The sequence below is a fragment of the Miniopterus schreibersii genome (assembly GCF_964146895.1).
Source record: "Miniopterus schreibersii genome assembly, chromosome: 15".
Lineage (NCBI taxonomy): Eukaryota > Metazoa > Chordata > Mammalia > Chiroptera > Miniopteridae > Miniopterus > Miniopterus schreibersii.
The window spans coordinates 52,494,838-52,520,039 of NC_138115.1; the positions used below are offsets into that span (position 1 = coordinate 52,494,838).

At 51.0% G+C, this 25,202-nt stretch overlaps 1 protein-coding gene across 2 annotated transcripts in view; it reads right to left on the reverse strand.

Moving 5' to 3' along the window:
- The window catches only part of CNTN4 (contactin 4), a 375,259-nt gene that overhangs the window by 115,372 nt on the left and 234,685 nt on the right, over positions 1 to 25,202 (reverse strand). For both annotated transcript variants that reach the window (XM_081159480.1, XM_081159479.1), the window contains exons 4-5: positions 23,221 to 23,347; positions 17,552 to 17,727 (exon numbers count right to left, since the gene is read on the reverse strand). In XM_081159480.1, coding sequence (XP_081015606.1) covers positions 17,552 to 17,727; positions 23,221 to 23,347 — 303 coding nt within the window. The remainder of the gene's footprint in view (positions 1 to 17,551; positions 17,728 to 23,220; positions 23,348 to 25,202) is intronic.

The following is a 25,202-nucleotide window of genomic DNA, read 5'->3' on the forward strand; positions in this document are numbered from 1 at the left end:
TGTTCATATTGATACACTGAGGTTTGGAGATTACGGATGTGCTTCTGGGGTGGGGCTGGGCTGGGAGAGGGCTTCTCAGAGCTCATGGGCATAAACGATCATTCCCACGTGTCTCACAACAGAAAAGACAAACGTGGCTGGAACTGAACATACTTACAACGTTCCGCATCACCCTGTGGCCCTCGCCGTGTAGATCAGCGGGGCGACTGGTTTACCCTGTTCTCATGGACAACACTCTCATATACGACACCCCGAGTGTGAGGCGGGCACGCCCTACGTTTTCTCTCGGTCACGTGTGGGTGGGACTAGACTCCCCCATTTCCTTTACATTTGTATCAGTGAGCGTTTACTCTTAGAGGAGTGAAGGTCTGCTAGCTCTTCAAATAAACGAGTAGATTAACGAGCTACTCGTGTCACTGTTTGCTTTGGGCATGGCCTACTGAAAGCTAGCACTGCACTAATTGGAAGCAACGCCCTGCTAATTTACCCTGTTGGCCATTTATTTTTATGAAGGTTGTACAGATAGCCTCAGACTGCCCCTCCCCCTAAATCCAGTTGTTAACTATAACGCAAGTAACTGCCGTAACTTGTCCTGTGACGTCAGGTACCTGATACATCACCGTTTACCCTCCTGCAACCTTCCAAGGTACCTATTGTCACACCCATTCTCCTCAAGGGAACTCTGAGGCTTGGAGATTAAAACACGTAATTAAAACTGAAGTCTGGACTCGGAGCTTCAAAGTCGGCCACGTCTACTAAGGAACAGCTGCCGTATGAACTCCGATCGACCTCACTCCATGGTCACTACTCTTTTCATCCGATATAATTATTCACAAAGCAGAACTGGCTGAATAACTAGCTGCTAGAGATGACCAGTGTTTGTCCGAGTCTCTGGCCACCTGAACGTGCTGATGTGGGTACAATCCTCACTCCACCCCCCACCAGGCACAAGTGCTGCGAACCTGGCCTGCTTCCTGGGGCGCTTTCCTTGTCGGTGTCATTTAAGGCGATTCCGCTGCTGATCATTTACTCATCCGAAGGAAATGAACGCACCGCGAGGCACGGAGAGGCTGAGGTGGCAACCGTCTGAGCTGTGATTAAAACCGGTCTCCTGGCAACTGACAGCAAAGGTGAGAGAGTCGATTCTTGCACATCTGTGGGGGCGGCGCTGCAGCCCGGGGCGCCACGTGGCCGTCCTAGCAGGACAGCCGTGGCCGTGCGTCACCGGCTCTGGCTACTGGCAGAGGGGAGCGATTTCGGGTCTGCCTGGCCAAAGCCCTAAGGCGCTCTCACTGCAGGTCAGCCATCGCTGCGGGTTCTCCGTCGCTGCCCCGGCCGCATTAGTTATTCCGGGAGCTAAAACACGCAGAAAATAACCAGCACAGCAAACACAGATCCCTTTAATAACGAGGGAAAGGAGTTCATCACCGAAACTGTCCCACTGCCTGTCTGAAGCAGCAGTTATTAAATGCAGTCGCCGTCAGAGGAAATTAAAAACCTTATAATAGACCCGAGTGCAAGCAACAGGGATCTGAAAGGGCTCCATGGGCCGCAAACGGGAAAACAGTAGTGAAACTTGAGTGGTCTTGGGTCTGAGCACGAAGGAGATTTTCAGGCTCAAATGTGCTTTTAAAAGATCATATTGGTGGGTTCACATTGTGAAAACATAACTTAATTCATTTGGCCTAGAGGAAAACTGTTTCATTCTTCAAACATGAAATCTTTATAAGGTTGTATCATGGTTTCCTCATATATATAATATAGGTGATATGAAATATTTCTAAAAATAGTGTTATGCTTAAAACTAAAAGAGAGGCACTATCAGGGAGAAAATTATCACATTGAAATTCAAAGACACAGTAATAGTCACTGGGTGAACGGGATTAATTGTTGAATATCGTATCATATCCAGAATTTTGCTTTCTTGAAAACATCAAGAATCTTTAAACTCATAGATTTGCCATGATTCTCTTGGAACAGAAATTAGGGACTTCCTATAGGTCATCTACATTTTTTGGTCTCTATGTCACTTGCCCAAAAGTCGAATGAAGGGGCCGTGTCTATTTCCAGTCAACATACATGCATAGCTTAGGTCTCTGCCCCCTAGGAGCTCAGCAAAAACTTGCTAAATAAAATGTAATGCATGGACCCCGTAGGCCGTTCATGACACATTTGTTGAGCAGACTCCGTAGCAGGCGTTGTGCCGGGGGCCAGGGAATCGACAATGACCAGGACACAGTCTCTCCCCTCGAAGGGTCCACAGTCCAAAAGTCTGCCGAGGGGAGCGGGCACGTCACACAGATCTGTGCAAAAAACCTGCTCTCATGTAAGTATGTGGAAAACACAAAACACAAAGGAGGGAGAGGCGAGCTCTACCTGAAGAGCAGCCGTCCATCAGCAAACGTCGGCCGCCTCCCTGTGGTCAGGGCCAGGCGGGGGCTGGTGTCACAGCAGTGACCACAGGAGAAAATGGTCCTGCCCGGCTGGCGTGGCTCAGCGGCTGAGCGTCGACCTAAGAACCAGGCGACTGGTCAGCAGTTAGATTCTCGGTCGGGGCACAGGCCCGGGTTGCGGGCTCGATCCCCAGTCGGGGGCGTGCAGGAGGCAGCTGGTCCATGACTCTCATCATTGATGTGTGTGTCTTTCTCTCTCTCCCTCTCCTTTCCTCTCTCTGCAAAAACATATTTTTAAAAAAATTTAAAAAGAAAAAGAATATGTTCCCGATCTCACGGCGCTTACATCACAGTGAAGGGGACAGACACCAGCTTAGTAAACGAGAAAACAGGAGGGGACCACGCGGTGGGATGGCAAGTGCTCTGCTGGCGGCTCTCTGACTGTCGTGAGTTTAAATTGTGGGAAACGACGTCTAGAGGGTGGTCAGAGCCGGTGCGGGCGAGCGGACTCTACACGGAGCCCGCAAGGGGGCGGGTGGGGGTGGGGGGTGAGACAGAGGACAGGAAGCTTGGAAGCGGATCCCTTAGGACAGACAGGCAGGAAACCGACACACAGAGCAGCGCCTGGATTCCGGCACCAGCCGGGGCTGTGCCCAGAGGAGCCCTGTGAACATCCAATTGTCCCAGAGGCTGCAAAGCATGTGAATCTTATCGTACAGACGAATGGTTCTCAGGCGCGGGAGCGAACCCCACCGACGCCCGCTGGGCCGTCATGGTCACAAAGAGCCTGCGGTGAGTAAGACCACAGCAGGTGCCGGGAGAGCTTCACCGGCCGTCCCCACCTCCGGGGAGGGGACCGCAGCCCAGGAGTGACGTGGGACTCCTGCAGAAGGACAGGCTGTTCGTGAACTGCCCCTAAGAGCATCGGCTTCACGCTCTAGACGGTGAGTGAAAGTAAGAAAACGGTACTGAATAAACGCCTTGGAGCCGACCAGCCCTCCTTGTCATTGGTGGTCACACGGCTGCGCGGCTCCTCCGGCGCAGGAGCCTGGAGGGCGGCTTGACCACAGCCCTGCGCTGCGAGCGCCGACTCGGACCCCGTGCAGGCGCGTCTGCCCCGCGAGCCGCGGCGGGGCCCGAGCGCGCGGAGCCTCAAATCCAGCAGCTCCTCCCCGGGCCCATTTTCCTACAAACTCAGTTTCAGCTAAAAGACAGCTCCTGGCTAACAAATTTAAAACCGAGCCAATCAGCCACCCTGCCGGCCTGCTAACTGTAGCAACACTGCTTTCTGCTGAAATATTAATTATCCAAGAAAAGATGTCCGGCTTAACCTTCAAAACAAGCTTAAAATGAACCATTTCACATCAGCGCCAAGGGCCCAAGGTCGAGAGGAAGATGTTTATGACATGCTTATCGCTTATATTCCCCGATTCCCATTCATTTTAGAGGCATCGAGGCCACCCGGTCCAACGAAGGATACATTCGTGACGCTTAATCTCGAGCAGGAAATAAAGCAGTGACACCCCACGTAATAAATCCCAGGGCTCCACGGTGCAATGCATCCACTCAGCTCTAAGTGCCACTCTCGGACCATTTACCTGCACTTCTGTACTGAGAAATCTCAATCGGTGTAAAGGTCTGTACAGGTGTTTTCTAGCTTTGCATTCAGTGGGCAAACAGCAAGTGGTATCACACACCCGCTGCCACGTGACAATACTTTAAATTCTCCCCTCTCATCCAAAACAAAACACAAAAAATACTGAGCGGGCCGTGTGTCTAATTGAAGAGCCTTCATCGAGCGCCTGCTGGCCATGGGGCCCCGACCGCTGGGGGTCAGGACGAGTCAGCTCCAGCTGCCGGCCCAGGGAGCTCACGCACCGCTGGGCTGCTGGGATCGTTAAGGTGTGGGTCCCAGAGGAGAGGGGATGGGGCCCCGTCCAGATTCCTGGTCTGGGCCCCCCAAGGACAAGCATTCCCGGAACCGGCCTTGTTATCCCACCATGACGTAGTCCAGGGACTAATTATTATCTCTGGTGTCCGTCTGTGGGGCTGAATGGGAATTAAACCAAAACGAAACACAACGGCTCACTCACAAGGGCAAGAAGGGCACCTACCTTATGAACCCCTTTCTCACGAGACACTAACTAGGCCTGATCAGCAGGGAGAACACGGGGTCTATTTAATAAATCTACCCGAGACAGCAGCTCTGTCGGGGGGGAAGACAGCTGTCGCTCGTGTCCCACACCTGCCCCTGGTCACCACGCCCCACACACGCCAGCCACGTGACGACACGGGGACGGAGTCTTCGGGCTCTTCCCCCCACTCCCCGAGGAACCTCTCCCCCTGACGGAAAGCGCATCCCTTTGTCTCTGGATTGATTCTGCCCAGTGAGCTGGCGAGTACCAACATCCCCAGGCTGCCGTGCCCCCCGCTTCTCTGGGGGAGCCTGGCGTCGGCGGAGACTAGCCTGGGTGCTCGGAAAAGCCAAGCCCTGGGGCGTTCCAGCGGACAGACTGACAGGCAGGTGTGCCCCGGCGGAGAGACGGGGCCCGCCCGGGTCGGGACTGTCCTGGTTCTGAGGACACCCAGCGGGGCCCTGGCGTTAGGTGACTATGCAGCAGTGGCTCCTCCGGGTTCTTGGAAGAGCTGCGGGTGGACATGGGCCAGGCGGCGCTCAGTGGTCCGCTGGCGTATTTAATGGTTCTAGGACTTCAACGCCTCCAAGGGAAATTTCTCCTCAGTGGCTTTAGATGCTGCCTGGCCTGTAAAACAGCGATGGCTCCTGAGAAAGGGCAAGGAGCCCTGGCCGGGAAGCTAAGCATCGTCCCCACAGGACAAAGTCGTGGGTTGGATCCCCGGCCAGGGCACATGCGAGAATTAACCAGTGAATCCATAAATAAGTGCAACAGCAACTCTCTCTCTCAAATCAATTAAAATAGAAAGAAATGACAAGCATTCTTGTTTGAGGAAAACAGGCCTGAGGCTGAGGTGACGACAAACGAGCTCTACCTCACACTTGAAGACACAATAGGCCTCCAAATGCACTGTTATTTAGGGTCAGTCAGCCTGGAACCTGTGAATATACTGAATTTACATGACGCGCCCAAAGGCCGATGCTCTGTCGGACGAGTAGGCTGGAGTCTGTCGGTAAGGGGTTAGGCATCATTTTTCGGATCTTATGATGCTAGTAACGGACACGTCGTAATTTCAAAACTTACTATAAAGCTACAGGAACCAACAGTGTGGTACTGGCATAGGGACAGGCATAGAAATCAACGGAACAGAACCAGGAGTCCAGAAATAAGCTCTTACGTTTACGGTCCATAGAGTTTTGACAAGTGCACAAGACCATCCGATAGGGAGAGAACCATCTTTTCAGCAAATGAAACTGAAACAACTGGATATCCACATGCAAGGGAATGAATTCGGAAAAAAAAAAATAGAAGAGAGAACAAAGTCGGACTCCAATGTCAACATGTACAAAAATTAACTCAGTACAAAACACAGACCCTAACTCAGGCTAAAAACTCTAATCAGAAAACACAGGAACAGGCTTTCGTGGCTTTGAGCAGTAATTTCTCAGCCGTGGCACCAAAAGCACAAGGGACAGCAAGAATATGTAAACGGGACTTTGCCAACGTTAAAACCTTTTGCAGGCAGTGAAAAGACAACCTGCAGAACTGGAGAAAATGTTTGCGACTCATACACCTGACAGGGAACCGGTACACGGACTCCACAGCAAGCCTTCCACGCGACAGGGGAAGGCAGACAACCCAGCTCAAAGGGAGGAAAAAAACCTGATTATGTATCAAAGACAGCCAATAAGCACACGAAAAGGTTCTCAACATCACCGGCCGCCAGGGAAATGCAAGTGAAACCGCAGAGTGATGTCGCTTCACGTCCACTGTGACGACTGAAACGCAGTGAACAGCGCCGGCGGGGTGCGCAGGGGCCGCTGGCGGGGGGTAAACGTCGCGGCTCATGTGGGAAACAGTTTGCTCAAAATCTTACACACAGAGCTTCCATCTGACCCAGCAAGGCCGCTCCTAGGAGCACAGCCCGAAGAAATAAAAACGTGTGTTCGCATAAAAAGATCCACAAAGGAACGTTCACGGCAGCATCATTGAAAATGGCCAAGTGGAAACTCCCCGGACGTGGGACAACCGGCGCCTGAACAAACAGGATGGTGTTGCTTCCACCCAGCCGCAATTACCTGGCCATAAAAAGAAACGAAGTATTGACAGATGCCCCGCCACGGGCGAAGCCACGCCACGGACAAAGCCACGCCACGGACGAAGCCACGCCACGGACGAAGCCACGCCACGGACGAAGCCGGGGAGCGCTGCTCCAAATGAAATCAATGAGCCCCACGCCCACGGAACACGGTCCCGCCGACACCAAGTGTCCAGAACGGGCAGGTCCGTCCCACAGACGCGCGCGGGGCCGGCGGGTCTGGGACGGGGGGACTGCTAATGAGGACAGGGGTCACTTTCCAGGGGATGAAACGTTCTGGAAACCGACGGTGTGTCGGTCGCACGGCTCGTGAATGTGCCAGGCACTAGCCCAGCTGGACGGGCTGGACGCTGGACTATCGAACGTGGCATCTCAGTGCAGCTGTCAGCAGACAGACGGCGCTTCTCGAACGAGCGTTCCAGGGAAAAGAGAAACGCCGTATCCGACCCCACCTTTACTGAAGTGGGAGAGTACTTTCCAGTTTAAGGAAATGTACAGACTTTACCTCTCAGTTCAAGGAAACAGGATATTTAAGAGGAAATATCCCCTCCTAGGCTGGAAAGACCAAGGGACTTCCGCTTTCCTTGTCCTTCACTGGTCAATGCCTGTATTCATTCCGCTTCAGCTTCACCCATTCCACAAATATTTAGTCAGCATTTGTTCCAATGCCCGCCTCCTGGTGACAGCCCTTGAGGAGAGGAGAAAGTCACCACTGAGCTTAAAAATAAGAACAGCCACGTGCGGACCCCCTCGCACGCCCCCCGCCCTTTAGCTTCTCGGGCCGAGCTCGGGGATGGACCGCGCCCCGCACGGGACGGCACTGCCGCTGTGGCGGGGTTCCCGATGTCACGGAAATCTGCGGTGCTGATGCTGCGGAGCAAGGCAGGGCTCCGGCGGCAAGTGAGCCCTCCGCTCCCGGCGTGTGCCTTGAACACATCCCGGGCAAATTACTGGGGCCCTGTCATCCACCGAGGGGTGGGTGGCTAGTTCTGAACTTAATCTCTGGTCAGATACCTAACAGAATAACACAGCTCAAGGAGCACACACACGCACATGTGTGCACATGCACCCCCCCACCCACACACGCACAGACACAGGCACACACGTGCGCACACGCACACGCACACGCCTTTTCATGGGCCCCTGGGTGTGAGAGGGAACCGCTGACCCCTAACGCAGGCTTTCCCCTCTGAGGGATCGCCCAGGGCAGAGACGTGAAAACCGGCCTCACTGCATAAAACACATGTCAGCTCGGAGGCAGGCGGCCTGCTCAGATCCCAGCCCCTCTGTGCCCGGCGCTGATGGGGGACCTGCCCCCAGTTAGCGATGTCACAGCAGCAGCCGTAACAGTGCACGAGGGACCACCGAGGACCTGCCGCGGTCACAGGTAGGTCAGACGCTCTGAATGCGGTAATGGCTGGTTCCTAGGGCTTTCGAGTGCAGACAAAGGGGTCAAATCCAGGGAAAATGACTTAGAAAACGGAGTCCAGAGAGAGGGGCTGGGGCCAACCAGCTCCTCTGATCCCGTCAAATCCATGCCCTGCACAGAAAGGGCCAGGCTGCCGGTTCCCCGGAGGCCCGCGGAGAGAGGTGGAGAGTGCCCGGGAAAAGGAAAGGTTACTCTTTGAATTTCTGCAGCTACCTGTTCATTATTTCATCAAACATACAGTCGCTCTGTCACGCTCCCCGGGAAAAGGCACAGCATGGCACGAACCTGGCCCAGGGTCCCCACACTTCATCACGGCTTCTCTCCCGGGATCCTATTAACCAACGTCACCCCAATACCTTAAAAAAAAGAGACAAGGACAGAAAGAGATTTGCTCACATTCTGAAGGCTGGGCTCTGGGGCTCAGGCTGCAGAGGCTCTGGGGCGAGGCCTTCCCGCCTCCAGCCTCGAGGTGGGCGGCAGGCCCATCCGTCCTCGCCGCTCCCCCGTCACGTGGCCTTCTCTCCTCTGCGTCCCCTCCTCCTCTGCCTCTTACAGGGATCGTTGCCATTGGATTTAGGGCCCACTGCACAACCTGGATGATCTCATCTAGAGGCCCTTCGTCTAACCACATCTGAAAAGACCCTCTTCCCCGGTGAGGTCACTTTCCAGGTCAAGGGGGGTCCAGTCCACCGGCAAGTTGTCACCGGACCCGCTGCAGCTGGTCTGTGAGGTTTCGAAGGGTGAACCCCGACTGAGCACGTGTACGTTAGCAGCACCATGACCTCTCAAGGAAAAATCCCTGAAGAATGAACAGTTCTGACTGGACGGATCCTCGACATGCTGATCCCCCCGGGAACCGCCCCTTTCCGCCGCAGGACACGCCTCGCTCACTGTCGACGGAGCTTCAGTCCCACTCAGAGCCCAGTGACGGGCAGGCTCCACCTTCCTTGTCTAAAAGCTAAACTTGGAAAAACAACCCAATCATTTCAATATTTACTGACTATCCAAAACGATGAAACAGAAAGGGAGGGTATGTTAGTGATTTTATTTCTTTATTGAAATACAAAGTGTTTGTTGTTTTTAACTTCGGTGTTGTTTTTTTTGAAGTCCTGCCCGGCCATCCCCCTTGCCTGGACCCGTCTGGTCTCGGTTGACCACGTCCGCATGTACTGTATCGTTAGAATGCTCCTGAGTCAAAAACCAATCAACAAGGAACCTCCTTACCTCAGTCGTTTAAGTCACAAACGACTCTGTCAGTACATAGGCCCAGGACTGGACGGTGGGGTAGCTGGAAGGACTCACACCTAATGAACTAATGGGGACAATGCCCTAGCGTGGGTGCCCGAACAGGCCCCGAGGGGGGCCCGGGACGATGTAGGAAGATTGCTGTCACACACCTGTGAGGCCCAGTCACTCGTTACGCCACGACTCAGTTATCCCCACGGACCCACGGCACGGCCACGCCCCAACTAGTCTTCTACATTCCAAAGTTCTCAGTGGACACCAATCGTCACCACTAGTGCCTTTCTAGTTCTACAGTAAGTGGCAGGAATGACCTACCAGAGGCACCATTTCAGAAATTCAGCTAGTTTTGGTTTCAATTCTTCTATTAAATGAGAAAAATTCACTCTCTTGTTGAGGATCAAAGCCCCCCTGCTGATATACGTTTTCAGTTTCTCCATCTAAATGTTCTTTAGTTGATTAAGTTTTAATGGATCTGAATGTTCGGAGAATGTTTATCCCGCCCTCTGTCAACACGTGGTGGCTCAGAAACAAAAGTTTGCCACTGAAGCAGCTTCCTGAGCATCAGCCCAGCCGGCCGTGGGTTTGGCCATCGATCAGAGCCCCGGCCATCGTTCTGCTCGACTGCTCATTTCACTCTTTGGGTATGAAAAATAAACTAATTATTGAATGTTAACAGCGATGAGCATTTGAAGTTTACTGTGAACAGAACCGTGATCAAGGCTCGGAAACCGGGTGGCCGAAAGCCCCAGGAGAGCGCAGTGGTTCCCAAGGGAACACGCCTTTCTGATCTCTGTCGCCGCCATCGCTTCCTCTGCCCACCCTGATCGCCGCCGTCGTCAGAGGGCACCTGGGTTTAGGACTCCGACAAGGCTCGCTGGAGTAGCCAGAAAAAGATCTCTTTCTTTTTTCTTTTAAAATTGTTTTTGTTGATTTTTAGAGAAAGAGGAAGGGAGAGGGAGAGAGACAGAAACATCCGTGAGACAGGAACGTGGATCGGCTGCCTCCCGCACGCCCCCTACTGGGGACCGAGCCTGCAGCCCGGGCCTGTGCCCTGACCGGGAATCGAACCCGTGACCTCTTGGTTCTTGGGTCGATGCTCAACCGCTGAGCCACGCCAGCCGGGGAAAGAACTCTTTCAGTGAGTCCATCTAACCAGCTGCTGTTCTTCAAGGCGGTATTTTCACCATGAAAAATGTTGGCTGTCACATAACTGACCAAGATCACTGAAATCAACCTCAGAATGGAGCCGTTAGCAGGGATACTTGAACCTTATAAATGCACCGCTCAGAGTTACAGGAAGGCCAAAATGGGTCCCTTTCGCACCCACGGGTCCTCTTCACTTACCCCACCCTTCCTCTCTCCGGCCCTTTCCCTGACGCAGGCTTAGGAGGAAGACGCTCGGGGTAGGCGCGGCGCCCGCCTGGTTCCGCCCCCGCCCGCGGCCAGGCGCCAGCAGAGCGCAGAGAGCCGCCCACCGCCGGGGGCCAGCCCTGCCGTGGCCAAGGCACAGCGCTTCCCCAGCGGCCGGGCCACTGTTCACCGAGCGATCTAATTTACACAGTAAATTTGGAGGTGGCACCTCTCCGGAATTCCAGTCACCCACACTCCGGCACAATGAACAGCATCAGTCTCGCTCTGAAGATCGGAACTGTTATGAAACAGCCGCGCTTCCAGGAAGAAAGCCCCAAACCCTGCGTACGAGGCGCTCAGGGCCACAGCGGGAATCGGGGAGTATTTGGGCGAGTCTCCTGAAAACTCGCACGATCCCGGGCATGGAAAGTGCCTCTTTCTCATGGGGGGGGGGGGAGCGTGGCTGGGAGGAAGGAAACTTAGAATAATATGTGGGTCCCTGCTTGGGGATGTGCCGTTTACCAGCCCACAGTTATTTACCATAAAATATCAATCTCTGGGATGTTTTACAACCGACGTGCAATAAATGGGGAATTTGCATATTAACTTTTGCAGAAATATTGTTATTAATTATCCTCATTATGAAACCTGAGACCAATTACATTAAAATTGGAGTCACGAACGTATGCACCACGGCTGTGTAGACCATTAGGCTCCCAGATGTCAACCGTAAATCAACATTATGACGGCATCAGGGAAACCTCAGACTAAAACATTAAAAACAAAAATTAATGATGGATGGACTCTATCAAAGGTTGCGAACACACTAAACATCCACTTTCATGTCTACAAAGAACAACATTTTATCAGCCACATAAGTCTATGGTGGTGTGAACATAAATTCCAGCAGGAAGGTGTAGTTTTTGGTGTCACGGGGGGACCACGGGTGTCAAATGACAGGACATGGGCACCTGCTCAGGACGTAGGTGGCCTAACTCTGTCCACTGCACCCTTGGGGAACATTACCCATATCACTAACCCTCAGATTCTCCATCTATAAAATTAAAATAATGACGGGTTATGTTGAAACTAAATATCACAATGCTTCCAAAGTGCTTAGCGTAATGTCTCACACAGAGCGATAAAATTGTAACAGAAACGACCATCATCGCTAACGCTTTTTAAACCCTCAATATGTGCTAGGCAATGAACTAGGAGTTTTATTGGTATCAATTTATTTGATCCTCAAAAACAAAAAGAGAAGGAAGTGTAGGCACCCACCCCGTTTTGTGGATACAGAAAGTGAGGCAGAGGGAAGAGCCTTGTCCAGGGCTGGAGGCTGCAGGAGCTGAACGGCCACCCCGTGGTCCTAACGGCGGCCTTGCCTCCGAGCCGCTATCCTAAGCTCTTAACAAAGGTTACTGGTCTCACTTTAAAAGGACGGGGGGGGGGGGGGGGGGGGGACGCGATTTTCTCATGCTGGGAACCGTCCTGGGGGTCTGCCTGTGGTCTGTAATTTAATCTCCGTAACAGCCTACGAGGGGGCATGGCTGTCTCCACGGCTGATGGGGGCTGAGCTTTAGAGACACGGTGGGACCCGAAGTGAAATGGAGCAAAGGACAGCCTCCTGTTCCCTCCACGCTCAGGCCACAGAGTCTCTCAGTTTCTCAAGCCCACATTCCAATGTTTTTAAAAAAAGCAGTGATTAGGACATTTAGTAAGTGTGTAAGTATGTATTGTAATTTACTTAGACAATACCCGTGCTCAGGCATGCTGAGTGATGGGCAATGAGCTCAGTGACGACCAAGCACCTCGGGACTGGGGTGCTGACGGGGGGTGGCGGCTGTGCCCGGGCAGGGCTCTCGCTCCACACAGACCCAGCTCTCGGGCCAGGTTTTCCGGACACAGTGAACTCTGATGCCACGCTTGTTGCCTCCTACACAGGAGCTTCTTTATCAGGCTAAGCCTCTTGCCCCACCCAACAGTCCTCACCAGGAACTAAGGCGGCACCGGTCTCCGCAGCCGCAGGGGGAGATGCCCATGCCCACCTCCAAACACACCCAGGGACCCAGGGAGAGTCCCTGACCTCATGCCCCAAGCACAGCCTGATGACCTGAACACCTGAATCTTATATTTATTCATTTATTCAGCAGCTATTAGCACAAGTTAACTAAGCGCAGGCACTAGCTAAACCCTGGAGAATTAGTTAATTAAGCCTTCTAGCCCCAGGTGGCCCAGGAGGAACGGTGGAGGGGTGTTGGTGGCCGGCTGAGAGAGGCCAGGTGACAGGGAAGCGCCCGCTGCTGGCTTAGGCCTGCAGGGGGACCTGAAACCGCAATGTGCTCCAAATAGTATGACAATGCTGCTGGCGCAGGCAAACGCCCACACCTCATCAAGAGCGACTTAAATGAGCTCCGTCTGCTTAATCCGGGAAGGATTTCTGGCTTAGAGACTCTGAATGAAAAACCTGGGGGAGGGGCAGGCTCTTAAAGGCATCCTCTCCATTAGCAGAGGTTTTGCTTATATGAATTCATTGTTTCCAAATGCTAAACGGGACAGATTGCCAAATTCTGTCTACAAAAGCAACATGAAAACTAAAGAAAGAATTCATAAAACAAGACTAAGAATGTCTAACTTATAAGATTAGTGATACAAAGTGTTTAAACGAGGTTTGAAATGTGACCCGTTGGATGGAGAATGAATGTGCTGCTTGTGGGGCCAGCGGGTGGGAGCAGAGTCGAGCCGGGAGCACCGGGCTCAGGGCGAGGCTGGCTCTCCTCGGCTGTCACCTGTGAACCGCGCACTTAACAGTGATTGACGCAGTCACTCCAGCCTTAACTGCGCTTGTTAGGAGATAGAGGCCAAGAGGCCTGCAAGGCTGTTTCGGCCCTAAAATCGTATGCTAAAGACGACGGCAGCTGTCACCTGCAGGTCACCGTTCAGAAAGCCCGGTCAGGCGACCTGCCCTCCTCCCGGTGGCATGAACATGCTCGGGGAGAGCGGTCGCTAGGGGGCACTCAGAAGATGTCACTGCCCCGCCTCCGCTTACACCACCACGGAGAAGTGTTCCACTCCGATCATTTAAAAGGGACTTTTGATACAGGCGCATATTTTAATTTTCTTTTTAATGAAAAAGAAGCCTAAAAATGGCAAGAGGTTCAATTCCAGAAAGTAACTTGAACAGAAAGGGTGTGAGTTTATAAAAACCCATCGCCCCCAAACTAAGTGTACACATATATTTCCTTTGTGGTGTCACTGTGCAGGAAATTAATAAAGGAATCCCACCCTGGCCGGTGTCGGCCTGCGGACGGAAGGGTCCCAGGTTCGATTCTGGCCAAGGGCACGAACCTATTGCAGGCTCGATCCCCGGCCTTGGTTGGGGTGCATGCGGAAGGCGACCAATTGATGTGTCTCTCTCACATCAATGTCTCTCTCTCTCCCTTCCACTCTCTCTGAAAAGCAATGGAAAAAATATCCTCAGGTGAAGATTAAAACTTAAAAAAACAATAATAAAGGGACCCCTTCATTTAGACATACAAAGTGTCCCAGACTCTGGCGACCCGAGGATGAGCCAGGCAGTCTTGACTCGTAGAACACAGATTCTCACTGGAGTCAAGTAACGAGAAACAAATACACTGGACCATTCCAGGTTGCGTTGGGTCCTAAGGGCTGAAATGGAGGGTGCTGCTGTGCGGACGCAGAGGCGGGAAGGAGGTAGTGGGGAGAGGGGACACGACCGGAATCGCTGCTTTGTAAGACCTGGTGATATGGAGACTTTCTCAGGAGGTCACACCTAACCGGAAGCTCAGGATCACAGGAAGGGGCCTGTGACAATCAGGACAAAAGCACATCGGGCAGAGGCAACTCATGTATCAAGTCCTGGTGCAAAAGATAGTTTGTCATTTCCCAGGAATTAAAATGAGGCCACAGTAATGAATCAGATTTATTCTAAGTGCCGGTGAAGGCATAAAGCGGGGATGTGGGACGATCTCATTTGCATGTTTGGAAGATTACTCCGGCTGCCGTCTGATAAATGGTTGGAGACGACCTAGCGGGGCGCACAGGGCCCGGGCAGGGCGGGTGCGGTAGGAACAGCATCTCTGCATCTCAGCGAGGCATCTGGCAAAGACCCTCATCACTTCCAGCATAAGTAGGAGAAACCGGGGTTCAACTGCAGCACGTCTGGGTAAACTTGTAGCTAACGCAAGAGTATGCAAACAACATTGACTGTAAAGTTCATCTCACGTTAGGGGACGCTCCCTGCTGGCAGGCTGCCCCGCCCTGGCCAACACGTCCTATCAATTATCCGATCGGACACACGCTTATCCAAGTTTCTGCTGACACTAACGGAGGACAATCAATATGTCAGACAAAAAAAAGACTGAAAACAATTTCAACGTGGATGGAACAAAAGGTCACTATTCAGAAGGTGAATTTAATGGGGGTGAATATAATACTCTTAGTTTAGGGTAAGAACATGACTGGGGAGCTCAGGATGGATCGACGTTGATGAAAAATCAATGCTCAGATTTTGTGTAACTATGTTTAAGATAAGGTAACAATAAGCAACTGTGGCTTTAAGAAAAGTGAATGTCAGTGTCAGCTGCACTCGCTGGAAACAAAGTTGCTATCATGGATGCTACTGTCCCCACCTTCACAAGGTCAAAGCACAGGCGCGGAACTGAGGACCTTTCTACACAGTCAGTGAGCAGAACTGGGTGTGTTGTGTAGAAGTGGGTTGTGAGTTAAGTACCTGGAAGAGAGAAGAATTACAGGATAAAGGGCCACGGTTAGATTCTCACAGATTTAAAAGCTCAACGAAAATCACACCGTGACACCGGATGTGAAAATGGTGACAATGAGCACATTTAGCTCAATTTTAAGGAAGTGATGTTGGGTTGGTTTTGTGTTTGGAACAACCAGAGCAGTCGGCCATGGCTCGGGATGTCGTGTGAGGAAGAGCTGAGCTCTCCACGTTTATTCAGAATTATTCAGGCTGGATGGTTATGGGCCTAGGATTCGGGTGGGGGGGCAGGGTACCCACATCACACTCCTGGTGGAATAAGCAAGGTGAGTTTCAGGCACCAGGCCTCAGGCCAATTCACCCACAAAAGGAGGACAGAGCTTCCACTGTGGCTGAACTATCGCATTCAAATGACTGACCTTGAGACTGAGATTCTGTCCTTCAGATATTCTGGGAGCAGAAATGCCTGGATTTTTACACAGGGATAGTCTGAAGCCTGGGTCATTTGTTTTTTTAAATGTCATAAGTTAGAAAAACAAAAAAGTCAGTGATGCTGTGCCGATCCCTTTTTTGTTGTATTTAGTGGTGTTGTTATTTTTAAACTATATGTTTTTATTGATTTTTAGAGAGAGAGGAAGGGAGAGGGAGAAAGAGAGAGAAACATCGACATGATAGGATGCTCAACCACTGAGCCACCTCGGCCGGGAGGAGTTGTTTTGAAAAATTTCCTACACTATGAAATCCAAAAATTAAATAAGTACAAGAGTAACTTAATACAGAGCTTTTCCCTAATCACGATTCTATGGTTATTTTCCAAAATGAACCCAACAAAATTCATTTGTCAAAACTAAAAAGTCAGTGTGGCCATTAGACTTACATTAAACCCAGAGAAATAAACACTTTCTTGGGCAGCAATCAGACATGTCACCCTCCTGTGATTCTGCACACCTACGAGCCTTTGGAAGACATTCACACACAAAGTAATCCTGGAGTCCCATCTATTCCCAGGACTTAGAGAATTCATCTCCCAGCTCATAAAAATGCCAGCAAACGGCAGTAATGGATCGAGCCCCGGATATTAGGTGTATTTGATGCCAAGCTCCCGGAGAGGATTTTGTTAATGAGAATATTCTACAGTGTTACTGCTAACTGATTCTGTGATTATAAACCTTCTGATGTTACTGCGCTGCTCTGAGTGGGGATTTTACACCAGGAAATATATAATCGTGTGCAAATACACAAACCCTTACACACGGGGCTGCTCGTAACCCTCAGAGGCCTCTGTGCTCCACTGTGCTCGCTGCTCTTGCCTGGGGAGCTTATTTGCCACTTGCTATTTCCAAATTCCACTTTCGTTCATAGTCAATAGTCTCATGAACTTCTATGAGCTGCTGGTCTTAAGAGAGGGCAAGTTGTTTTTTAAATACTCTAAACTAGAAACATAAAAGGTATAACATAAAGGTAACTTTCATTGTCTTAACATTCTGTTATTATAGTTGTTTTTAAATTTTCCTAATTTATGTAATCGGAAAGAGAATTATAGAATAGACTATCCAGGTTTTCTCTTAACTGAGCTTTATGCTTGAACACCTCTCGTATTGAGTATTAATGGCAGTTCATTTGCTTGTTTAATATTTTCTTTTAATTGATTTCAGAGAGAGGAAGGGAGAGGGAGAGAGAGAGAAACATCAATGATGAGAGAGTCACTGATGGCTGCCTCCTGCACGCCCCCTGCTGGGGATCGAGCCTGCAACCTGGGCATGTGCCTGACCTCTGTCTTCTGTATCCTAGGCCGATGCTCAACCGCTGAGCCACACCGGCCAGGCTGTTTTCTTGTTTATACACACTCTTTATATTGTGTGTGTGTAATTTTGTGTACGTAAGTTTACATGTGTGTACAGAGCACCACATAACCAAACAATCGCAGCATCAAACTATCTCAATCCTCATAAAAGCAGAAGCCATCTCTCTTCCCACGCAGATTTACAATTTATCCTACAAACAAGGTATTTTCAGAATACGAGAAAAGGGCAAAGATGATCACACAACAAATTAAAATCGGTTTGTTTTCTGAAAAGAAACTGTTTTGAAGGTGTGTCAGTTCAGTGGCACAAACACGCGAAGCAACATTTGCAGCGCGACGCGGTGATGACTTACAGGCAAACTGCAGCCTGGCCTCTCTGCTGACCACGGTTCCGAAGGAGTTGGTGGCGACGCACTGGTACGTCCCCGCATCTCGGGTTTTATTCGGGTTGCTGATCAGCAAGCTGCCCTCAACAATACTGTAGCGGAAATCCACGCCTATGTCCACGTCTGTTCCATTTAACTTCCACCTGTGGTGTGAAAATGCCAAGAGATAAAGCCCTGTAATATCAATCAGCATTTCTGAATTGTCCAACATACACAGCAACTGGCAGTAGCCCGCAAAATCATCATGACTTTTTAACTATGGTGAAAAAACATTGGAAATGCTGCCCCCAGCAGTGGGGACAAATTAAACACTTACAGGGAGAGCGTGTCCTTTACCTAAACAATGGCTGTAAAATGTTAACACCTGCTTTTAACTACCGATGATGCTACAGACACTTCACTGTGGGTTTGCGTTTTCTTTTTGAATTTCTCCTTAGCATCTTGCACAACTTTCTCCAAACAGGGCTCCTTCCAGTGTGCAGTAATTCTTTAACTAGGTCTCCACAGATGACAGAAGCCACGGCTCTCAGGGAGATGGCCGAGTACCTGATGAAACCGCAGCAGCCTTGCTTCGATTTGGTCCCAAATGTGACGGGAATGGCCGGCTGCGAAGCCGAGGGACCCCAACACTGTCTTAGGGACTAAGCTGGCCTTGACCTCGGATGGCTGAGAAGATGCCTTTGGCCACTGGCCCTCAGACATCCGTCCGCCAGCCCAGGAAGTTCAGATCCAGGGACCAGGTGACAGAGGCTAAAGGTTTTGCTCTTCTCTGGTGTTTGTTTACTTGGCTCATCTGAGCACCTGACTATTATGTTTGGCTCAAAAAATTACTTTTAGTGGGATTCACGCTCTTAAATAGCAAATCTTTAGTAACAAGAGCTCCTCTTTTTTTAAAAAATGCTAATAACATTTCAAAGGGAGCTTATCTTAACCAATAAGTCATTTGAACACTTAGGAACTTTTGAGCTGATACAATTTAGCAACTGTCTTATTTTCTTCTCCTCCCTCCCAAATCCGACACATTGTATCAGGTGATGACAATAGAATCGCTGGAGTTTCTGACATCAACCGTCTTATAGTAGCGTTCACAGCAGGAGACAGAAAATGAGACCCAGAGCAGAGAGGAAACGCGAGACACTCATCCTGGGGCCCTCGGGGGAGCCCGCGATGTAGACGGATATGAGCGAGGGCGTGCGGGCCAGTCAGTCTCAAGATTTCGGATATCTGGCGTCAACAAAAGCAGATGTTTAACGAATGAGCCCTTTCTGTGGAGACCTCACACACTTCAAGGTCACCTGAAAGGACACCTCTTTCAAAAAAAGTCTCCCTCACTCTTCCTGGTCAGAACTGTTCAAACTTTCCCCCGGTTTCCTACGGAGTTCTCCTGTCCGCAGGAATCGGGCCTTCGCCGTAGAGAATGTGCCTGGGTCCCCTGCTTTCTCCCTTCAGCAGCCCAGAACTTGACACTCTTGGGCTCCATACACACTTGCGTGTTTGGCTACATATTTTGCTGCTTTGCTGGATGTTTTCGCTTTGGTCATGCAGTGTCCGAAGCGTGGAACCCACCCCAGCACTGCTGTGTATGTCTGCTCGCATCTGTGTATTTTAAACGCAAAATGTTAGGAACGGGAGGGCTGGGAAGCTGGGCCAGAAGCTGGAAAGGGGACGCGGCTCTCGATGTGTCTGCTTGTCAGAAGATGGTATCAGACACCGACGCCGTGTTTGGGCTCGACGGAAATTCTCTCTGTGCTCTGACACAGACAGGGAGGTGATAAGCAATAAAAAGAGAGCAGCTGGGGCACATTTTCGCAGGTCTGCATGCATACGAATCTCTGGCTTTGGCTGTCTGCCTTCGACATTTTTTCTTGAGTCAACTGATCACGTCTCAGCCACAACTCTCACTTCAAATGATAGTCAAGCAATTTAATATGACAAATCTAAGGAGCCAAAGAGGAAATTGCAAACTAATGTGAGCTGCACGCAGAGTGCGGGGTTCAGGGACGAGACCACGGGAGTCTTTTTAGCACTGTGGCTTTGGGGACAGTCAGAGCTCCTCCGTAGGCCTGTCCCCACCTATCACCTCAGCCAAATGCTCTGCACAGAGTCCCTGATCTCCTTTATCACTTGCCTTTACATGCAAAGAGCAAGGGACAGAGACTGTTTAGAAACTCCAGTGCTTGCTGGGAAACGCATTGAGTTTCCGTTAGAGAGACTGCGCCTGGCTCTGCGCTGCAGGCTTGGATGTGGGCCGCGCTGAATTCCTTATCTCGTCCCCACTGCAGCACTCCTGAAAATTTCACAATTTGTTTTCAGTGTCTGAGGAATCTCTTAAGTTAGTGTAATACAGAAATGGTGCCTTTGGAACAAAGGAGACTTTCCCGAGGGCCAGGACAGATCCGTGAGTCTCAGAAGCTGAGTTTTGAACCACCTGGGGAATTAAGATGAGATTCTCTGCGGAGACTGAGGCTGCACACAGGCCACCCCTGGCGCTGTGCAGCTCTGAAGGTTTACAGTCTGGGCCTGGCTGGGAAGCTGCCTGGTGGGTTTGCGGTAGCAAAACCCTTTCTTTGTTCACTCTTTCAGCTCCGCGGGGAGAAGGGGCAGGACCTTTTGGACTTGGACTGTGCCGTCTGCACACCTAACTGAATACAAAATCACTCCAACCAGGTCTGTGGCCGCTGCTTGTCAGGAAAGGGGAGCTGTGAGCCTGGCAAGAGCAACGCCCTTAGGGGACTTCCGTGCAAGGGAAGCGGGCACAAGGCGACACTCCTTCAAGTTTTCTGGGTCTGGGTCGATCATTTCAAACTAAAGGGGCAGGGAAAATGGAGAGGGCCCAGCCCAGGGAACGGGAACAAACGCTCGGGGTCAGTGGGGGCGCCTGAGGCTTCCCTTGGAGAGCTCGCTTTGAATTCCTCCTACTGTTTCTTTACCCCAAAGTCAGCCTGAACACTGGACAGGTGCGGCCAGAGAGGGGTCTGAAAACACCTGACCGCCCCATGCTTCCCCTGCTCTGTCCTTCAGCCAGAGGGAGGGAGGGATTTTTAGCTCCGGGGGCCAATCGGCTTTTCTGTGCCAGAGAAAGTGACAAAGGCCCAGGAAAAAACAAGGTTCCAGCAACTGCTAGTGCATATGAGGAAAATCTTCTCAGCTTCTCTGGCAATCTTTAAAAACATAATAGGCTCCTGTTCACTGGCAGGTTTTAAATAACCAACAAGCCCCTGTATCTCCAAACACAATGTTACAAAAGCCATGTTAATTAAAGGTCACAGTCTGGGGAGAAACAAAGCAGCAACTAGCCAAATTCTGCTACAAAACTGTTTCCATTTGCGGCCGACACGTGAACCTACATGGGGCTGTGCGCTAAACCCGGGCCATTCGCTCCACGCTTACGGATAGAGGGACCTCGCCTCTCCCATTTACTTTTTACAACGTGAAGCACATTCAAGGGCTTGATTTAGCCTCGAAGTCAACCTGTTACAGGGACAATCACTCCACAGTCTGTCCACTCCAGTGAGGTCACACCTGCTGTCCTAGAACAGTTATTAACAGTGGCCTTTCTCTTGAAAAGTGTCCCGGTTTGGAAGATAATTTATATGTTCACCCTGATGGTGTAGTCCACTAGGGAGCTGTTGGGTTTTTTTGGGGGGTGTGTGTGTGTTTAAAAAATAGTTTTATTGAATTTTAGAGAGAGAAGAAGGGAGAGGGAGAGAGAGGAAGAAATGTTGATATGAGAGCAAAACATCGATGGGCTGCCTCCTGCTCGCCCCCTGCTGGGGATTGAGCCACAACCCGGGCACACGCCCTGACTGGAAATCGAACCCATGACCTCCTGGTTCCTAGGGCGACACTCAGCCACTGAGCCGCACTGTCTGGGCAAGTGTGTCATTTTAGTTTTACTTTGTCTGTTTCTGTTCACTAATGGCCCTGACCATCTTTTTACACATTTAATGGACATTTTATGTTCCTCTTTTTAGAAGCACCGAACCAAGGCTTTTGGTCCCGTTCTACTGGGCGACTTGTTTTTTACTTTAGATTCCTGGGAATTCTTTAAACTCTTCGGGTATTGATCCTTTGTCAGCAGTAGTATTAAATATATCTTCTCTCAGTTGGAAGCTTGTAATTTACTCATCTCAGTAGATTCTGTCAAACAAAATTCTCTACATTCCTGAAGTTAAACACTTTGTCATATTCGAGAAACTTCTTCCCTCCAAAGTCATAGATACGTCTGTCTATTTCCTTTAAAAAAGTGCTGTAATGTTTTCACGTCGGTCTTCTGATCCCCTGGAGTTGATCTTCCGTACATGCCGTGAGGTGGGGGTCCAACCGTGTTTCATTTTTTTAACCATATAGATAATCCATTGTGCAGTATGTCTCCGATTTATTTCTATTGTTGTCATGAGTTTTGTCTTTTCTTGTCTTTGCAAGACAGTATTGTTTTTATTACTTTTATTCTTTAGTGCAATTAATTTTTATGTGGAAATACTAATCCTTGACTACTTGCTTTTCTTATCATTTTTTCTGGGGTCATTTTTGTTCTGCTTAAAGCGTATTTTTTAGAATTTTCCTTAGGGAGGGTCTGCTGGAGTCAAACTTTGGTGTCTGCTTAAAAACTTATGGATTTTGTTGTCCTTAAAAACAGTATTTCTGCTATAAAGAAATTCGACAGTTAATTTCTCTCCATAGTGAAGACTGTTTTCTATCTTGATTTTTTGTGGCTACCGACAAGTCGCTGCGGGTTTAACTGTCTCTTTGAAGGTTATCGGTGCTACAACTTTGGCTATTTTATGGTCCTGTCTTCGACTTGGCGTCTACTGTCTCACTGTGATAATTCTAATGAGGCTTTATTTTTATTTGTACCGCTTACAGTTCAAGTCACTGGGCTTCTAAATCTATAGCTTGGAGTTTTTAGTTAACTTTGGAAAATTCTTAGCCTTCTCTTTACACACTGCCTCTTCCCCACTCTCCCTTGCCTTTGCTGGCGACTCTGATACGGGTAAACGTCTTCTCTCAGCCTCTCCCTCCCTCCCTCCCTAAAAATCAATGGAAGAAACACTCCTCCTGTGGGGTAATGATGAAGACAAAGCAGCCACAGAAACCGCCACCACGCAGCACCAGGCGATTACGGTGGCTTGACAGTCCCCCGTGGGAGGCACCCAGCCCAGTTCTGCGCATTTCCTGTGGGGACGGAGCCCGGGACCCCGTGGATTCCGGGGGAGGATCTTACGCCAGCCTCTCAGCGAGGCTGAGCCAAGGCTCTGACCTGCGACCCCGACCCAAGGCCCAGTTCACGCAGTTCATCAGGTGGGAGCCGCTCCCTGGCGTCCAGGTGCCCCTCGGGTTCACCCGCCTCCTCTAGGCTTCTGAGTGCTTGCTTCCCCGGCAGGACAGTTTACTGACGCACTTTAATACGCTCGTTTTTGAAAAGTACAGTTAAGAAATGGTAAGGTTTTCAGAGAGGGGGTCAACCGGGACATTTAACTCCCGGTCTGCCTGGGACGGACGTGGGACTGAACTTCTGAGGACACAGACGCGCCCGGGACGCCGCCTGGAGCGTGTGTGTCCTCGGCACCCGCCAGGGCTTGTTGACTTAGCGACAGAAACTACGCTCAGGGAGACACGCGCTCGGGTCAACACACCTGATGTGAGGCTTCGGGTTCCCCCTGACTTGACAGCTGAGCTTCAGCTTCTCCTCCTCGGCGCCCAAAGGGAACATGACGTGACTTGGTTCCTGAACAAACACCGGGCCATGCGGCGTGTGGTCGTCTGAAAGGAGAGGAGAGAGGGCCCAGAGGTGAGCATCGCCCGGTCGGAAGGACACCACCGGGGGAGACAAGGGATGAACTGACCAAAGGAGCGGTCGGCGGGACCGGCCCAGCGCCAGCCCCGGGGTGACCTGGCCCCAGGCCCAGAGCCCTGTGGCTCATCATGACGATGTCATGGAGGCACCAACGCTCCCGACTCTCAGCGACAGCGTCCAGACCGCAAGCAGGCCTGACCGCCTCACGGCCGTGGGTGACAGGACACAGCCCTGCTCCTTTAGATAAAGCAGGTACAGCCCGGCTGCGAAGGTCCACGAAGGCAGCCTAGAGTCATGAGTCACGTCACCTGTGGGGACTGACCAGCCTGTCCCGGACGCGCCCACGAGCCCCGGGCTCAGCACCGGCCGGCCGCACCCGCGCCCAGAGCTCCCGCCGCCTCCCGCGGGAGCGCCCAGCCGCGCGGAGCCTGCTTATGGGGCGGCGGGACCAGAACCACCCCGTGGCACGTGGCGTGGCGCGTGGGCCGCGTGCGCTCCAGAGGCGCCGTGACAAACACGGGCCCGCACGCGTCGCAGCACCTCGCCCGTGAAGGCGACTTCACGCATCAAAGCCTCGCCCGAGTTCTTTTCTCTGGACGGCTTTTCTAGACCTGCCCTTTCTTCCGTTAGTCACGGTTCCTCCGTTACATGTCCCCGAGGACACGCCTTTTTCTACCTGGTTACCTGTCCTGTGCCCGTTGGGCGGGGAGCTCCCTGGGCGCAGGGCCCTCCCCCACTTTCCTAGGTCCTGAGCTACCACGTACAGCGGCTTCCACACAGAGGACGGTCAACAAGGACTTGGTGTGTCTGAGGGTAATTTTTTCACTTTTTAATGTGTTCAGTCAGGGGCGTGGGCACTGCCTGATGCATTCTGAGACGGAAGGGCGGTGGCTATGACGTAAGGTAACACTAAGTATCACCCCAGGGCTGACAATCCATTTGCATCTTAAATGTGGTTACTCTGAAGGCTGTGAATTACACCTATGATCCTGGAAACCCTGGAAACAGCCTCTGTGGGCAGGGGATGGGGTGAGACGGGACTATTCAGGTGAACTGGGGACCGAGGAAACCCGAGGGAGCTGAGCTGGGGCTTAAGTGAGGCACAGTGGTTTCTGTTAAGGCTTTAAAAATATCCACATGCCGAGACTGGGACAGAAGATAGCCTAAGGAGACGGGATGATCAAACAGAATTCTAATTTACAGAGGCGAGGGGACAGCCAATGACCTTGTTGTGAGGCGAAGATGTGGATTCAGAAAAGCCGTGAGCTGAGACTCAATGCCTGGGGTCAACCCCTAACTCCTAGGCCCATGGAGAACCCGTCTCCCTCCGCCCCGAGGGTCTCCTCGCTAAAGCAGCAAGATGCAGACGCGCAGCTGAGAACAGGAAAGGAGCGCTGAGCGCTTTCCCAGACGCACACACGAGACCTGCATTCAGATATGTCACACATTACACACCACACCCATCCTCCTCCTCCTGACGGAAGTCTCGCGTTTAAGAGGGACTTAAACAAGGGGAACAGGAGTCGCCCAAAACACAAAATAAAAATAAGAGCATGGAAGAAAGTACACAAACACATACTTTTTTTTTTTTTTTTTTAACACTTATGGTTTAAAACCAGGTATTTAAAAATCCAGACAGTCACACTTCAGATTTTCAACAATTACACAGATGTTTTCAAAACAAATTTAGATCCTGGGTCAGGGGTAGCTCAATTCAACTGTGAAGAATTGTGGGAGCTTCTGGCACATCTGGTTACATAACAAGGGTCACTCATCAAGGTCACTAACACAGCAGTAAGTTTGGGGGATTTTTCTCCAAGA